Genomic DNA, 19756 nt, shown 5'->3' with positions numbered 1-19756 from the left:
ATTCCAATCAAAATCCCTGCAGGATTTTTGAAGATATCAATAAACTAATCCTAAAATTCATATGAAAATGTAAAGGATTTAGAATAGCCAAAATATTTTTATGAATGATTTTTTTTCCCAACTGCCACCGAGATGACTCCAACTCATAGAGACCCCGTGTGTGTCAGAGCAGAACTGCACGCCATAAGGCTTTCAATGGCTGATTTTTGAGAAGTAGATCTCCAAGCCTTTCTTCCAGCACACCCCTGGGTGGGCTTGAACCACTAATCTTTGTTAGCAGTCTAGTGCATCTAACCATTTGCATCCCTATAAATCTACAGTAATCAAGGAGGTGTACTAAAGGGACCAACACACATACATCGATGAAATGAAACAGACAGACCAGAAATAGACCTATATATGGTTAACTGATTTTCAACAAAGATATTAAGGCAATTCTATAAAGAAAGAATAGTCTTTTCAACAAACATCTGTGTACAATTAGACTTTTTAGAAAAAGGTGAATCACATCCCTAGCTGTAAGATGCCACTTTTGTTCAAAGGCAAGTAATGAAAATGCTTTTGAACTGCTGGTAGTAACCAAAGAAGACTGAGCACTCAATGAGAGAATCTCAAGAATGGAAGAAGTTTCTAAAAGTCTGAGAGTCATCTAAACTATTCTACATCTCCCCATTCAATGCTTGAATCCCAGCTACACATTTCCAAGTGGCTGTCCAGCTTCTTCACAAATGATTCCAGTAATAGTAAGTAAATTCACAACCTGCGATGACAATTTCAATTTTGGATAGGTATGAAAATTGGGAAATACTGCTTTGCTAGTTAGTGCCTGCATTAGTACTTTAGAATTTCCACACGCTAGTTTAAGTTATATTCTCTCATGTTATTCTATTTTTGAGATTTTAAAAAGTATATGGGAAAAAAAAACATGGAGGGAAAATGACAGATCAAGAAATGAAAAGAGACACTATATAAAATATATAGGATAAACTGGGGAACAAATGCTTGACTTTTTTTTCTCTTATTCTCCATCCTCCCCAAACACTGCTAAGGATAGTAAGCATTATCTGACAGAATTGTATCGAAGACTATTCTCCATACGTTATTAAAAAACTTAAGCATGTACTATGTTTTTTACACTGTAGTAGCTATCACAAGGAATACAAAGACATAGATGACAAAGTTTCTAACTACTGGAAGCTTACAATTTAGATAAACAGACGTGGGTAAAGGCAAATAAAAATATACAGTTGTAGATGATTAAGCACATAAAAAGTAGGGATTCTAAGAATGGGAAGGATTTGGTTTGGCAACCAGGACAAAAAAAGGAAAAGAATACATCCATCAGATTGATTTAGCAGAAAGAGCTGTCTAGATACATATAGTCAAAGCTATCTAAACATGTTTAAAGCTTGTAAAACATGTGGAGTAAGGTCGCAGAAACAGGATGAAGCCAGATGGCAGAAGTACTTGAATATCAATTTAAAGAAAATAAAACTTTTATGATTCTCAGAGGAGAACCAACGCAAATCTCTTAGAGAAGTAAAATGACCAAAGCGATATTATACGAAGATTACGCTGGATGTGGTGTGTAAACAGATGGAGAGATGGTAGTGGTGGGATGATCAGGAATAAGCTAAAGCCTTGGACTATGTAATGGAGAATGAGAGTGAAAAGCAACAGAAATAAGAAAAGAATTAAGAGCTGATGGAATACACAGACAAAAGAGAGAAAGGAGTAAGAACCATGGGACACTACCATGGTTTTAAGATTAAGCAGAACAATGAAGGAAAGAAGCCAGTTTAAGTAAGGAGATCATTATTTTAATTTTAGATTTGTCAAGCTGTAGGTAAAATAAAGATACTTACCAGTCTTAAATAACATTTACATGTGATACACATTAGTTAACTATCATATAGCTAAAATTTCCCACAATGAAACAATTTCACAAATCCTTTTTCCTGTTTCCATATGGAAAATATAGGGGTTTTGTTGATATTGCAACAGAGAAATGGTTAATTCTGATATTCCATTATTTATTCTACTCAAATGTATAATATTATCTGTCAAAAAAAAAAAAAACAACACACACCTGGATATATCTATCCCCTTCTCTTCATTTCTATTATCACATCAATGCCTGGATTTCTTTGCAAAGCAGTTTTCATAAAACAAGATTTTTAATTATTTCATAAGACTTACAGAATATACAAGGATGAGCAGAGAATATAAAACTAATGCTGAGATTCTAGCGCTGTGCAATCAATCTAGATGGCTAACTCCAGCCTCGCAGAACACAATTAAAATGAATGCTTGAGCAAAATTTCCAATTATTTCATGCCAAGGATCTCCAAGAATTCTCAAAAATGATAAACCTATGAACAGTCTCCAATAAGCTGTCTGAAAAAAGGACTGAAACTCAATGTAGAAGTCACTACTGGAAAGAGGGCCGAGAATCACTTGCACAGAAAAATGACAGCTGAATCCGTAAGAAGTAAATGAGCTCTCCTATAGAGAGAGACAAAAGAACAAAGAGGCTAAAGACAAAACTACAAATTCTCTAGGTAGGAGAGAAAATGAGTGAAAGAAATAGTAAAAAAAAGAGAGAGGGAGTAATAAAGAAACAGAGTAATGTACTTTAAGATGTGGGATAATAACTTCAGCTTCTGTTACCAAGGAGGGGAAAAAACTTCAGGAAGGCAGAGGTCAGTGTCAAGTGAAGTAGAAAGATCAAGGAAGAGAAGGATGGAGAGTTGGATTTGGACATTAGGGGTAACCAGTGTTCTTTTGAGAATGTAAATTTAGCAGAATGGTGGGAATAGAAATGAGTTAGTAGAGGTAAAAGTAAGGTAAAGAAATGAAATAGTAAACAAAGATATTGCTCAAGAATTTCAACTGTTAAAGGAAGATGGGAGCTAGTCCCTAGAAGACAGTAGCTGACACAGAGTGAGTACTTAATAAATGCTTACCGACTGAACAACCAAACAAATGAATACATGGGTATAGCAGAGCCAAGGGCTATATGTTAGGAGAAAGAGGGATATGAGAGAATGTGTTGTTTTGTTTTGGCAGGAGGATGAGGCAATATGTTTCAAAGGAGAAGAAAGAGAATAAAGATGCCTCAAAGAGAATACCATTTCAAAAAAGTAAGTAGAAAAGCAGGAAGAAAGCCTGAAAATGAAAATAAAGGCAGAGACATTAGCAACCACCACCTCCCCCCACCCTGCCCTTAAAGTAAGAGAAAAACAAGCTGTAATTCAAAGCAGAATCACTCAGAAATTGGGTGTACAAAAATGAGAGGGAGGAAAGCTTCTACTCTGGTATACAAGGCTATGAAAAGAGTTGGGATTAAAAAACCTTTCCATCTAGCCCACATCACAGTCAAAGCTGAAGTATGAAAACAGTAAAGATACGAATTAACTCATAGCCATCAAGTCAATTTAACTCACAGCAACCCTACAGGACAGAGCAGAACTGCCCCATAGGGTCTCCAAGGCTGTAATCTTTACAGAAGCAGACTGCCACATCTTTCTCCTGCAGACCGGCTGGTGGGTTCAAACCGCAAACTTTTCAGTTAGCAGCTGAGCGTTTAAGCACTGAGTCACCAGGGCTCCTTAAAGATGTGAATAGAGTGGGTGAAAATGTCAACAAAATGTTAATGAAAGTTCACTAAGGATAAGACACATGCCTATGAAGAATGGACAATTTCAGATGTAAAGTTCCCCAAGATACCCCTTTGTGGTATTTTGTTATGGTAGCCCAAGAAAACTAAGAAAAATAGTAATCATTACTTAGGGTTAACGAATCATTATAAAATAAAAATTTTTTGAAGTATTTGAAATTTGGTCCTTTAAAAACATTTGAGACACATATGACAATAAATCTATTATCAAAGACGCTATTAATCTGACCATTAACCGTATTAAAAGAAAAGAAATTTGATTAAGGTTTTTCTTAAGGTCAATAACTTTACTCTATTTCAATGCTAATAAAAATCCAAATAGATTTGGGTAGGCAAATTATTTTCTTTTAAAAATAAGCACACAGCAATTCTAACAGAGCTATGCATATGGTAGATGGCCTAAAAATTCACACACTCACAACACATGTATAAATAATTGATACATAGTAGATATAGTATCAATTGATAAATAACCCTACACGCATAACCTTATATTTATAACTCTGCAGTTATATTTTAGAGTTACAAAAAAAAAATTTTTTTTAATAGCTTGACTGGGCACAGAAACTAAATCACATTTCCACATTTACTAATATAAGATCTAAAAATGATTGCTACTATTGTTAGGTAACATTGAGTCGCTTCCAACTCTGAGTGACCCTATGTACAACAGAAAGAAATACTGCCCAGTCCTACGCCATCCTCACAATCACTGCTATGTTTGAGCTCACTGTTGCAGCCATTATGTCAATCTACCTCGTTGAAGGTCTCCCTCTTTTTCACTGACCCTCCACCAAGCATGATGTCCTTCTCCAAGGATTGGTCCCTCCTGATAACACGTCCAAAGTACGTGAGACAAAGTTTTGCCATCTTTGCTTCCGAGGAGCATGCTGGCTGTACTTCTTCCAAGATAGTTTGTTCTGGCAGTCCATGGTATATTGAATATTCTTCGCCAACACCCGAATTCAAAGGCATCAATTCTTCTTCAGTCTTCCTTATTCACTGTCCAGCTTTCACACGCATATGAGGTGACTGAAAATACCACGGCTTGGGTCAGGCATATCTTAGTCCTCAAAGTGGCATTTTTGCTTTTTAACACTGGAAAGAGGTCTTTTGCAGCAGATTTTACACAACACAATACGTCATTTGATTTCTTGGCTGCTGCTTCCATGGGTGTTGATTGTGGATCCAGGTAAAATGAAATCCTTGACGTCAATCTTTTCTCCATTTATCATGACATTGCTTACTGGTCCACATGTAAGGATGTTTGTTTTCTTTATATTGAGGTGTAATCCATACTGAAGACTGTAGTCCTTGATCTTCATCAGTAAGTACTTCAAGTCCTTTATCCTTTCAGCAAGCAAGGGTGTCTCACCTGCACATCACAGACTGTTAATGAGTCTCCCTCCAATCCTGATCCTGATGCCCCATTCTTCTTCATATAGTCCAGCTTCTCAGATTATCTGCTCAACATACAGATTAAATAAGTGTGGTGAAAGGATACAACCCTGATGCACACCTTTCCTGATTTTAAACCACGTAGTATCCCCTTGTTTTGTTCAAACAATGGCCTCCTGGTATATGTACAGGTTCTGCATGAACACAATTAAGTGTTCTGGAATTCCCACTTTTTGCAATGTTATCCACAATTTGTCAGGATCCACACAGTCAATTGCCTTTGCACAGTCAATAGAACACAGATAAACATCTTTCTAGTATTCACTGCTTTCAGCCAAGATCTATCTGTCATCAGCAATGACATCCCTTGTTCTTCATCCTCTTCTGAATTCAACTTGAATTTCTGGCAGTTCCCTGTTGATGTACTGTTACAACCATTTTTTAATTATCTTCAGCAGAATTCTACTTGCATCTGATATTAATAATACTGTTCGATAATTTCCATATTCTGTTGTATCCTTTCTTTGGAATGGGTACAAATATAGATTGTTGTTGTTGGTAGGTGCTATCAAGTCAGTTCCAACTCATAATGGATTAGGACTAACCAAAACTAAGTATCATATTTGACAATCGGAAACATGATTATCATGAAATGTTGGGGGTGGTGATGGGAGAAGACATAGAGTAGAACTTACTGCAGTAACTGTACTTCTCTTATTTCTACAAATAAATACCTCCCAGGTATTTCTTATATCAAAGAAATTCTTAATATAAAATATATGAATATGGTACAGTACAACATATTGTGATCATCACATTTCCTAATCTGAAATAAGAGTTAGGGTCAGCAGGAATGGATTCCAAAAGGCAGAAATGTCATGTATACCAAGACTACAAACTAAGAGGACAGAAATCAGTGCAGTGGTTGCTATCAGAGGAGTTGACTGAAAAGTGGCACAAGGAAACTTTCCAGGGTGATGAAAATGTTCTGTGTTTTTATTGGGGGTGTTAGTTACACAGTGTAGATATTTGCTAAAACCCAAAGAACTCACTTACGTCTCTGAACTGTACCCTCTATAATTAATACTTTTTTTTTTTTTTAAAGTAAAAAGATAAAAATAAAATGTCATGGTATAAACAGAGTGGATTTCTGGAACATACTACCATAGGAAATAGGATATAAACAAGATTTTCTTTTTTTTCACTGAATGAGGAGCAGCCTCAATGGACAATTGATATGACTACCTATTCACGTCAAAACATCCTAACATCCAACACTACTAAAATGAAATAATTATTTTTGGCAAATATTCTCAAAAAGTAATTTTATTTCTATACAATACTACTACACAATGGATTATTTTGTTTACTTACTCAGTAGTACATTCAGCAACCAATTCATCACAGCAGATTAACTAGGAAGCTAAATTGCCTAAGATCAAAAAGATATTCAAGGCAGCTATACTGAAGGTTTTACATAACGAACAAATGAACTAATACCACTAGTAACTAACAAGCTAACATTTATTGAGCACTTAAAATGTGCTGGGTATTGTTCTAAATATTCTACCCATATTAACTTATTTGATCCTCACAGCAACCCAAAGAGGTAGGCACTATTACTATTCCCATTTTACAACTGAAGAAACTGAGGCACTCAGTTTCACTCGACATCACACAAGTCTAACTGCAGCAATCTGATACTAGAGATCACCTTCTTAATCACTTTGTTCTATGCCTCTCTAGAATCACTTGTCTTAAAAGTGTCTAAGCTAAAATAAAGGTTGTGCTGTATAGTATGGAATTCAGTATCTTGCAGTGTACCTGTTACCAGTGAATCAAAGCCCTCTGATTGGGAGGTTCTACTCAAAGCTACAGAAAAAATAGTTGCATTTCAGTCCCAAGGCAGAACACTCACCACAAATAACTTTCTATTCACAACTCCTCTCAACAGCCTACTTGAGAAAAATAATATTTCTGGAAACGTACTTGAATTACACAAGGATTCCATGTTTTGTCTTAGTTCGAAATGAACTATTAAAAAGGCAATCTACTTGGGGCCTACAATGTTTTGTACCTCCATAAACCATTGCAAACACCAAGTTACATCTTCCGATAACTCCTTAGATTTTCTTGTGGAAGACTTAAACATCAGAAATCTGTTACCACATTTACTATAGAGACGTTTTTAAGAGCACTGTCTTATGTGAAGTATCTCAAAAAGCTCTTCTTCCTTGATATAACTAGTACGTTTTTTCCTCAAGAATCTTGAAACTACATAAAGGATCATAAAGTCTCAAAAACCTAATTTGAAACTACACAAAATTAATTGTTTGACTTTATAGTCTGCAGATCTCTATTTTTTCTACCCTCACCTCACCTCATCCAGACAAATTTTCGTGTTTTTACTTGCTTCTGACTCTGGGTATGTATGAGATTCAACCACATATATTTACGTATTTAGCCTTCATACTGAAAAGTAATTTCAAAACGGCACTAGAAAAAATGGTGTGATTTCACTGTGAATTACAAAATAAGACCACTAGAAATAATCATTTTTATATTAGCAGCCAACCTTGAGGATTATAAAGTAAGACTTTGAGAATTTAAGACTGTCATACTAGAAAACTGGCAATCCCTTAAAATTCCAAATTTATTTCTAACAAAGCCACACCTCTCTAAACAAGTCCAAATCAGTCATTAGAACATTTGATCACTCTGCTTTCTTCTAGCAACTAGACCCTGTCTAAAAATCAAATATACCTCTGTATAAAAGGGAAACCCCACAAGTCACCTCTTAGAGATTTTTTTTTTTTTCTTTATCTTTACCCAGGGTCCCTCTACTACAGGAAAACAAAACAAACTATGGAATTATATTGGCAAATTTCATCAATACAAGAAAAAGGAATTTATTCTTCAAGTACTTCTAAATCAAAATTTTAGATAAAAATAGGTACTTAAAAAAACTGGCTTTACTATAGACTCAAAAAGAAATAAACATCTGAATTGACAATTCAAATAATGCTTAAATCTTCTACGTGGCACATGCCACTTCAATATACTTCTTTTCAATGTTAACTCTCAGATGCAAGGAACGTTAAGGATTTACATTCATTTTAAATATTTTAAATAATTTCTTGGTAAGAAAAAGATTACCTGTATTTGTTCCGGTGTCCATTGGTCTAGGTTGACTGACTTGACCCTAGATATATGAACCCCAAGATTTCTATGGATTCCAGCACATCTGATGCAAATAAACACGCCAATATTCCAGGAAGCCCATCGGGGACCTAATTACGGAGAAGAAACAAAGGAAAGCAGGCATTAAAAACTAAAATAAACATCATGGCAGCATACTAGAAGCATTCTGGGTTTTTATAGTGGAAGGTTATAGAAATTACACTCAAATCTTCAAATGGTACTGAAAGCTGCTTGCTAAGAAGAGATGTGCCTTGGCATTGTTTATAATTAAGAATACAAACTTTTGTTCAGTAGCATACAATATTTTCACGTATAACTTGTATAATTAACAAAATAAAAATAATATTTTTGAGAATTATATCAAATATTCAGAAGCTCATATCTAACAGATTTCTTTAAATCACTTGATTATGAGAATACATGTACATACAGTAAAAAATAACAAAATCAAACTTAAAAAAATTTTTATGTACATAAAGCTAAGAGTTAATCTACAAAACAGTGTTAAAGTCAGTAATTAGAATGTAATAAAACTAACCACATCCCCCAAAATTTCCTTTATTACACAGGGGGTAAATCACACACATACAACTTACCCCAAAAAATTCTGCTTTTAAATTTGAGAAATGACACCTATAAATTGGCAAACATACATCTGGACATACTCTAAACATCTGTTTGATGGCTACCAGTGTCAAAATGAATTAGAAGCCAAAGGACTTGTATTGTCAGTCTGTTTTGCCACCTTGGAGTTGTATAAATAACAATGGAGTAGTAACAACCACAGCAACAAAGTTCCCATCTGTTAAATAAAGTTAGGATTGTTTGCCCTCAATGCTCAGGAAAGGCTTACAGATGGCAAATAGTTTGGAAGTTTTAAAGCACTACTTAAGTGCTAGTTATTGTCATATTAAGAAACTTTGAAACATCATAGCAAGCACAGTACTCTTCGTCCTCTAGAGAAGTTTCTACACTGGTCTACAAAACAAATTCCAAGGACTGCTTTTTTTTCCCCTTAAAACAAAATGATTTGCCCCAGAATATCTGACAGACCAATATTCAAATTCAAATGGAGACTCTTCTCTACAGCACCATTTTCCTGATGCAGCAAATGATACCTAAGTGACTGAATTAATTAATTAGGAAGTATCATTTGCATATGATAGTAACTGTCCTTTCAGGTAAAAAGCTGTAGCACCCAATATAGTGGTGCTTTTTATGACAAAAGATAATAAAGGGAATAAAATGTGTAAAAGCATTGTGCTAAAAATAACACTAGCAGTTATAGAAAATGAATGGCTATATTATTGTGGAACAAATGCTAGATGTAATTAAATGCTCAGTGATGTTTAAGTGTTATACGTTTAAGGTTATAAAAACCATTCTATTGACCCCTGCAAAGAAAAAAGAAATTCACTATTACTTATGGAAAACTTTAACTCCAACCACTGTTTACCCATTGAAATAATAATGTCATTTAGTTAATGTATGTTTTCTTGGAATACAACCACTATTTCTTAACAATATAGTTAGAAACACCCCAAAATAGACTTTTAAAAGCCTAACCAAAATTACAAATGAATTATCCACTGTACTGAATTAGCCTTATAAAATTTACTAAAACTGCCTTGCTAACACAGTGGTTGCTCAACATGGTAGGTGTTCAATTATTGGTGGGAAATCCTCATTTTCACTCAAACTACTGAGTACTTCCCAACTCTGTGCTGAGTTAAGTGCTGTTAAAAGACCATGGGCAAAAAGGTAAAAAGCTAAGGTCCCAGACTCAGAGGCCAGGCCAAATATAAATTGGTATAACCACTTAGAAAATAATTTGGCAAAATCTAATAAAGTTCTAGATTAATATATACACAATCCACCCATTTATACACACACACACACACACACCATACAGCTGGTCACAACAGTAACAACTCATTAATTTATTCTCAACAAGTATTTTTTTTTTAAAAGGGGAAAAAAATATGAGTACATCACATGAATGAATGGTAAATATAATTTCACTAAACTGTTTCTAAAAGTTATTAATATATATGTACCTATAAACTGAGTCATGCCATAAAATGTTATTTTTCTGTGTCACAGTCAAAAATGACTGAAAAACAATGCGAAGAATCTCACACACAGTCAAGAAACCATGTACCAGAATATTCATGGCAGCATGGTTTATAAAAAAAATGCCCATCAGTATGATGTTTCTCTCCATACAATGAAATATTACCGAACAATGAAAATGAACTGTACATATCAACATAGTTGAATCTTAAACATAATGTGGAGTAATCAATTTTAACATAATGTGAAACGTGTAAGGGGCAATAAGGACCCCAACTAAGGAGACTTGAAGTCTGCACTGGGAAACATTCAGGTCTCCCAGAGGAGGCAAAGACTGAACTGAAATTTAAAGGCAGACTAGTAGGCAGCAGGGACAGAAGATGCCAAGACACAAAGGCAAAATGGGGCGGGGAGGGGTGGGGGGATGGTAGGGGGCTTTGGCACACCTGAAGAGTAGAGTGTCTGGGGAAACTTTCAGGAGCTAAAGGAGGGGACCACATAACAAAAAGCCTTGCATGGCAGGTTAAATGGTTTGCCAAGGCTCATCCATCAACAAGGTCCCTCACAGTTCTTCCAAACACATCATGCCACTCCCTCTCACCACACTGCACTATGATTTGTTGTTGTTAGATGACGTAGAGTTGGTTTCAACTCACAGCAACCCCATGTGAAAGAGTAAAACTGTCCCAAAGGTCTTCTAGACTATGTCTTTTCCTGCCTCCATGACTTTGCACTTGCTGTTCCCTCTGACTAGAATGTTCCCTTCCTCAGCTCTTCACATGGCTGGCTCATTCTCCTCTTGTACGCCTCAGTTCACATGCTGCCTGCTCAGAGAAGACTAGTTTGACTACTCCAGTTACTCTCTACTCAGTCTCATCATTTATAAATACTTTTAACTATCTGATTGTGTTGTTCAGCTGATAACCTATTTAATCTCTCTCTTTGCCCCCCTCTCTCCATCTCCTTACTCTCTCTCATTCTCCCTCTGTCTCTCATGTATCACGAAGGCAGAAGTCTACTTTACACCATATACCTACCACTTAGCACAAATCCCAAATATATAAGAAATATTCAAATCTTTCAAATAAATGACCAAGACCATCTTTGAACTTAACGAAATACTTCTATACACAAAATCACGTGGCCAAATGTAATCAATGTCAATGAATTATACATGTAAAAATTGAACTGGCAAATGTTTTGCTATGTATATTTGTAACACAATAAAAAAACCATGTGGCCAATATTTAGAATGACATGTTTAGAATATAAAAACCTGGCAGATTAAAAAACCGATAAATCTGTCACCCAATGTTTTTGTGAACAGAAATTTGGAACTACGTAAATATTAGACATAGGAATATATTCAGTATGTATTCACAGGAAAACTGCAAAATCTAAATTCTATCAAGAGGCATCACCCCTAGTAAAAAGACCAGACTTAATGGTCTGACTGAGACTGGAAGAACCCTGGAAAGCACGGCCCCCAGTATTCTCTATCAGCCCAGAACTAAAACAATTTCCGAGGCCAACTCTTCAGACAAAGATTGGACTGGACTATGGGACATTAAATGATACTCACGAAGAGTGTGCTTCTTAGCTCAAGTAGATACATGAGACTAAATGGGAAGCTTCTGTCCAGAGGTGAGATGAGAAGGCAGAGAGGGTTAGGAGCTGGTTGAATGGACATGGGAAATCCGGGGTGGAAAGGAGGAGTGTGCTGTCACAGTAAAGGGAGAGCAATCAGGGTCACATAACAATGTATGTATAAATATTTGCATAAGAGATTAACTTGAAATGCAAACTTTCACTTAAACTACAACAATAGATAAATAAATAGGCATCACCCCATGAGAGATGTTTCCTCACTATGTCTCTAGTCTGGCTTCTTCACACCCCTGCCAAAATGATGTCCATGAGAAGTACCAAAAGTTAATGTTGGCTTTTTCATGTTCCAACTCAGTTGCAGAGCCAACAAAAAAGTTTATATTCTTTCACAAATATTTATCAACAGCCTCTATGTGCTAGATATTGTGATGGGTGCTGGGAAGACGCCACAGGAAGCAAAATGGCATGGTCCTCAGCCTTGTGGAACTTAGCTTCTAATGGAGCACACAGATTAATAATAATCACATACACACAAAAAATAAAATACAAGAATATAAAGTGTAATAAGAATAAAAAGGATTCCCAAAGCCAACTCTTCAGACATGGATTAGACTGGCCTGTCACACATAAAATGATACTCATGTAGAGAGTACTTCTTAGCTCAAATAGATACATGAGACTAAATGACAGCTCCAGTCCAGAGGCAAGATGAGAAGGCAAAAAGGGACAGAAGCTGGCTGAATGGACATGGGAAATCCGGGGTGGAAAGGAGGAGTGTGCTGTCACATTATAGGGAGAACAACTAGGGTCACATAATAATGTGTGTATAAATTTTTGTATGAGAAACTAATTTGAACTGTAAACTTTCACTTGAAGAATTATATTATATATATATATAAAATATATACAAAGGAGAAATATTTGATGCTGTGGGAATGTTTAATAAGAAAATTTTATCTAAACCGAGAGATCAGGAAACGCTTCCCTGAAGAACTGATGCTTGAATTGAGACCTGAAAGAGGAACAGGAATTAATCAGGAAAAGAGGAGTGGGAAAATGCTGCAGGCTCAGAGAACAGCATGTGCAAAAGCCCTGGTGTGGGCATGCAAGTAACTAAAAAGGGGCCAGTCTGGCCAAAATACAGACAGTGAAGAGGAACAGAATTGAATGGAGTGTCAACCAAGCCTGGAGACGCAAGTGCCAGATCACAAGGGGCTCGTAGGACATGATAAGGACTTTGGTCTTTCATCTTAGAACAAGGGAAAGCCATTAAAGTGTTTAAATTGTGTGTGTGTGTGGGTGTGTCTCTCCACCAAATCTGCATTTTGAAAAGATCATTCTAGTTGTGAGTTAAAGAATTAATGGAAGTGCAGCTAAAATGAATGTAAGTGAAAGAAAAGCAAATTCAGAAACTCAGGTAAGAAACAATAATGACTTGGATGAAACGAGAGTGACAAAAAGATGGAAAAAAAGTCATAGGATTCAAGAAATATTTGAGGGATGAAACTGCTGATACATACAGCAGGAAGAAAGAAGGAGTGTTCTCCGTTTCCTGGTTGTTTCACTGGATGGATGGATGGTGGTACATTTACTGGGGCAGGGAGGGCTGCAAAAAGACAAGAAGCTAAGAAGTCTCAAATCAATTTCAAATCACTGGCATCTCCAGTTTTTCAGGTGCCTCTCAAAGAAGTCCCTATTCTCTGGGTCACTCTAGGATAGGAACTTGTTGCTATGCAAAAATTCCAATTACATGGCTCTTGCACTCCACTGAGGATATGGAGTCCTTTAAACAATTTTAGTGCTTTTTCAGTCCTGTTACCCTACCCAGTGGGACTAAAAAGCATTTCAAAATTCTATTTTAAAAGTCACTATAAATTCCAATACTACATATATAGATACAGAAAAATCAATTACTATTCAACACCAGAGCCCCAGTGGCACAGTGGTTAAGTGTTTGGCTGCTAACCAAAAGGTACGCAGTTTCGAATCCACCAGCTGCTCCTTGGAAACCCTATGAAGCAGTTCTACTCTGTCCTATAGGGTCGCTATAAGTTGGAATCAACTCGACAGCAATGGGTTATTCAACATTTAGAATAGTACTTGAGGTATGTTTCATCTCAACAGAATATTAACAACTAGAATTTAATAATTTTATAGCAAATGTCTTTCTATATTTTTAAAGAGGAATATTAAAATTTTGACTTTAAAATATAAATATTTTAAATAATATTAACAAAGTTCCAATCAACATGACCTTCTTCAAGAGCTTAAACACATGCAGCCTGAAAATCTGAAGAACATGTCAACATGAATTTATGGCAGTTTAAAAGGATGTGTTTCTTAACAGAATTTAAGAAGTATTTTTAAAGACAATGTGTTGTTTTAAGTCTCCTAAAAAATTATCTGAAACGAAAACAAGTCTTCGTTTCATATTTAGGCAGATGCCATGAGACAATATGCTCTAGTCAACGTGAATGGTTCTTAGATGTCTGTTATTTTAAACTACTAACATCACAGTTCAACTGTCCTACTGTCCGCCCTTTTGTGGAAACATGAGTTGAAATATACATGTGAAATATTAAAATCATGTAAAGAGGAAAAAATCAGTTTATATAATCACCCTGCTGAAAGGGCAAGCTACCAAAAAGTAACTGCAGACATCTTAGGAGTTCTCCCTTTCTGCCCTCAGCCCTGTGTTCTTTTATCTTCCATCTACGTAATTTTTACACTTCAACAACACTGAAAAGAATACCCAAAAGATGTTAAGTATATTAAGTATTTATTACTGTTAATTAAATATGTTAAATAGTGGCCTATAGAACACTCAAGTGATCTACAGTATTCATTCAAAAAAATATGAAGCAGCCTTTAATTTTTCCCCCTCAAAACATCTTGCTAAGTTTTAGCATCAAGGTCAATTAGGTGTTTGCCATTGTGTCAGACTGTTTGGAATAGTCTGTGCAGCAGACCTTATTTTTTCCTATCAGTATAGAAGCACTACATATGAAACACTACTGTGAATATAGGACTAAAGTTCAAACTAGAGACATAGATGTGAGCACCTTCTTGGAGATGACAACTGCAGCCACAAGAAGGAAGAAACAGAAAACCAGTGCACAGAAGTCCAGAGTTTTAAAGAAAAGATGGTCAACAGTGTCAAATGTTTCAGAGAGGTCAAGCAGAATGGGGCTAGGAATGAACTTCTGGATGAGGTAATAAGAGGTCACAGATAACCTCATAGAGAAAAGGAGGGAAGAAGAGAGGAAAGGATAGAGGGAGAGAGGGAGGGAATTCATCCATTCTGAATTCCATCACCAGATTAAACTATCTTCACCATTTCACTATTGGACTCCAAATCTTTAACACGGTTTTCTATTTTCAGCTATATTGCTTTCATGACCATCTATAATCTTAATCCTTCTTAAATCAATTTTATTCTGTACTATTCCAACATATATATTCTGGGAGACGATCAGAACAGATGTCTTTCTTTCCCTTGGATACAACTCAATTATTCTGGCTTGGCACTTTCCTGCACTGTTCCACTTGCCTAGAATGTTCTGCCTAAGACCATACAAACCCTACTTCATCCTCAGGCCTGACTAAAATCCTAACTTCTCCACGCAACCTTTTCTTATGACCACACCCCTCCATTCCCCTTTCCTACAAATATTTACAGCCCATGACAGTTTAACACAATATGCCACAACTGACACCTACTGAATTGTTCAAATATAACTAGTCTTGTCTCCTAGAATAGATGGTAAATTTCTCACTATCAGGCTCTATATGGCCTTCTGCATCACCTATGGTGAGGAACAGGCAACATAATAAACAATCTGGTGGGTCTTAATCAAATACTCAGATTCTTTGATTCCTGGAACAACTGATCTATTAAAAAAAATTTTTTTTAAATCAAAAACTGTGTGGCAGAAATTGTTGCCTTTAATATCCATTCTGCCATTCTTCCTTTTAGTAGTAGAAGCCCCTGAGTGTTAGCTGGAAATACGGCTGCGCAGATAGAATTCTCAGCCTCCATTGCAGCAAAGTGTGGCCAAGTGACTAAGTTTTGGCCAATGATATATGAGCAGAAGCAATGTTTTGTCAGAAATGAGCCTGTGTTCCCATGGCCTTTTCCTCTTTCCTATCAGCTGGGAGATGGAAAGAAATGAGCCTGCTACCTTGAGTTCCTGCTTTCACGTCTTCTGGGTATATACCTAGGAGTGGAACTGCTCGGTCATGTGGTTTTTCTATATTGAATTTTTTTAAGAAACACCAAACTGTTTTCCACAGCAGCTGCACTATTTTACATTCCCACCAGCAATGCACAAGTGTTCCAATTTCTCCACATCCTCGCCAACATTTGTTATTTTCCATTTTTCTGATAACTGCCATCCTAGTAGGTGTGAACAGAATCTCAATATGGTTTTGATGTGCACTTCCCAAATGACTAATGATGCTGAGCATCTTTTCATGTACTTGTTGGCCATTTGTGTATTTTCTTTGCACAAATGTCTATTCAAGTCCTTTGCCCATTTTTTAATTAGGCTGTTAGCCTTTTTCTTGTTGAGCTTTAAGATTTCTTTATATATGGTGGATATTAAATCATTATCTGATATATGATTTCCAAATATTTTCTCCAGTTCTGTAAGTTGTCTCTTCATTTTTTGGATAATGTCCCTTGATTTAAAAAAAAAAAAGGTTTAATTTTGATAAAGTCCCATTTATGTTTTCCTATTCTTGCTCATGCTTTTGTTGTCATATCTAAAAATTCATTACCTAAAAGGAGATCTTGAAGCTTTACCTCTATGTTTTCTTCTCAGAGTTTTAGCGCTTATATTGACATCACTTATCCATTTTGAATTAATTTCCAAATACAGTGTGAAGGTATGGGTACAGCTTAATTTTTTTGCATGTGAAAATCCAATTGTCATAGCAACATTTACTGCAGAGACTATTCTTCCCCATTGAAATGGATTTGGCACCCTTATTGAAAATTAATTTGCCAGAGATGTAAGAGTTTATTTCTGGATCCTCAATTCTATTCCATTGGTCTATATGTTCATCCTTACACCAGTATCACATTTTGATTACTGTAGCTTTGTAGTTAGCTACATATAGCTCATGTCCACTAATAATTTCAAATAAGCAGACTACGCTTACAAATGCTCTGACTTCAATCTATGGGTTTGCTTATTTATGTGACACCGCCCTTCAATAGGAAACCCTGGTGGCATAGTGGTAAAGAGCTACGGCTGCTAACCAAAAGGTCGGCAGTTTGAATCCACCAGGCGCTCCTTGGAAACTGAATGGGGCAGTTCTACTCTGTCCTATAGGGTCGCTATAAGTCGAACAGACTGGACTGCAACGGGTTTGGTTTTTTGGTTTGGCCCTTCATTTGTACTAAAGTCTGACAAATAAAAAAATGTATCCCTGACATTATTGAGACAACTGATGAAATGTGAATAAGGTCTATAAATTAGATAACAGTACTGTATCAATGACAATTTACTGATTTTTGATAGCTGTACTGTGATTATACAAGAAAATGTACTTGTTTTTAGGAGATAACAATGAAGTACTTAGGGGCACAAGGGAATTTGGTCTACAGCTTACTCTAACACAGTTCAGAAGAAAACTAATGTGTGTCATGCATGTTTATGTATATGTGAGAGAGAAAGTAAATGTGATAAAATGTTAACATTTGGAGAATACAAAGAATAGCAGAAAAGTACTATGTTAATAAACCCGCTGCCGTAGAGTCTATTCCAACCCACAGCAATCCTATAGGACAGAGTAGAACTGTCCCATAGGGTTCCAAGGCAATAATCTTTATGGAAGCAGACTGCTGCCGTACCTTTCTCCCACGGAGTGGCTAGTGGATTCGAACTGCCAGCCTTTCAGTTGGCAGCCAAGCACTTTAACCACTGAGCAACCAGAGCTCCTAACTGTGTTAATAGTTCCCTTCGTTCATTATATGCTTTCATTTGTAAGAGTAAACAATAAACGAGAATAGCAGAATACTTGTGTATGGCCATTCATTTATTATAGTTGTAAGACAACTATAATAAAAAAAAAATTAAGAAAAAAAGTTTATCCCTGTATTCACACTTCACTGACCATCAGTTTCTACATATGAAAATAAAAATACTACCATCTTCAAAAATTTAGACTGCTATCAACACAAAATGAAAAGATACACGTGAAAACACTCTACAAACTACAAACTATTTTTGTAGAACATATCCTTTTCACTCTCCCTTATCTCTGTGCCCTGTATGTTTCCTTGCTTATTTCATCTACTGTTAAGGAACAATCAGAAAGGAAATAATGAGAATGTTCTTATATTGTGAAGAACGTATCCAATGTGAATGAATAATTTGTGTAGAAATTGTTGAACAGAAACCTAAACTGCTATGTAAACCTTCATTGAAAACACAATAAAATATAATTTAAAAAAAAAGACTCCATGAAACATCAATCTTTTGACTCCAAAGTCTACCACATTTCCTCAATTGTGCAATCTCACTGGCAATATGATATCAATTTAATAATAGTTAATTAAAGAGAAATAAACCAACCCACTGCCGATGAGTCGATTCCAACTCATAGCGACCCCGTACGACAGAGAAGAACATAGGCTTTCCAAGGCCGTAAATCTTTACGGAAGCAGACTGCCACATCTTTCTCCTGTGGAGCAGCTGGTGGGTTCAAACCATCGACCTTTCAGTTAGCAGCTGAGCACTTAACCACTGCACCACCAGGGCTCCCTTTAAAGAGAAACAGCACACAAAAAGTACACACCAATTATGAGACACTTCTCAAGATCAGAAACACAGAGAAAATAATTCTTAACTGAGGAAATGTGGTATATCTGTAGTCCTGATCTCTAACTGTCAGATTCTTATATCTAACTTGGATACCATAAGCACCGCCAATCAAACATGTCCAAGATGGAACTCGTCTCTCCACTTCCCCCTCTACCACACACACCTGCTCTTCCTGATGGTCCCAGCTTTGCTGGTGGCAGCACTATCCACCTAGTCACTGAAGAAAGAAATAAACAAGTTACTCTTACTCCACATTTTCTTTCACCATCTCTACCACCCAATCAAGCAAATTTCCTAATGATTTTATCCTCATTTTTTTTTTCCAAATCCATGACTTTAACTTCATTCAAGCTGGACCTCTGCCCCCAGTTCAGGATCTCATCAGCTATCACTAAGAGTCCCAGACTACTATAATGTCCTCTTAAATAGCCTCCTGGCTCCAAATACTGCTTCTCAGATTTATTAACCTATCAGATAAAGTGCAATTCCCCTTCACATCACTTATAAGACCCTTCAGAGTCAGCTTCACCTACTTCCCTAGACCCATCTTTTGCTAGTTCCTGCTCATACTTATAGTAATAGCAAAATACTATCAAGATTTCTTCTGCTTAATTTTTACATTTTAGATTTTATCTTCTCATTTTGTTCATTTAGTTTCGCTCCAAAGTTCCTAGCAGTACTTTCTGAAAACCTCAAAATGATTTACGTATATATTCCAAAAATGCACAGTAGAGACAAATTAGGAAATTCTCTAACTCAGGAACCTTTGAGAAGAAGACTAGCACTAGAATAATGAATCTATAGTTATCAGAAATACAAGACTGGTCTGGGCCCATAGGTCAAAAGTAAATGAAGCACCAAAAACCAGCATAGGCTCAAGATATAAGTTTAGGACAAGGGAAAGGCTACACACCCACACACACACCCCCACACCCACACACCCACACACACACCCACCCCCACCCCC

General features: G+C 36.2%; 1 protein-coding gene across 6 annotated transcripts in view; it reads right to left on the bottom strand.

Moving 5' to 3' along the window:
* Positions 1 to 19756, bottom strand: part of SMAP1 (small ArfGAP 1) — a 192708-nt gene that overhangs the window by 127612 nt on the left and 45340 nt on the right. For 3 of the 6 annotated variants that reach the window (XM_004381362.3, XM_004381363.2, XM_023735877.1), the window contains one exon: positions 8234 to 8367. In XM_004381362.3, the coding sequence (XP_004381419.1) occupies positions 8234 to 8367 (134 nt within the window). Of the gene's footprint in view, positions 1 to 8233; positions 8370 to 18952; positions 19007 to 19756 lie in introns of those variants that run through there. The other 3 variants (XM_023735874.1, XM_023735875.1, XM_023735876.1) reach the window with 2 other exon arrangements.

The sequence above is a fragment of the Trichechus manatus genome, unplaced genomic scaffold (assembly GCF_000243295.1).
Source record: "Trichechus manatus latirostris isolate Lorelei unplaced genomic scaffold, TriManLat1.0 scaffold00083, whole genome shotgun sequence".
NCBI classification, from domain to species: Eukaryota; Metazoa; Chordata; class Mammalia; order Sirenia; family Trichechidae; genus Trichechus; species Trichechus manatus.
This window is presented reverse-complemented; position numbering and strand designations above follow the sequence as displayed.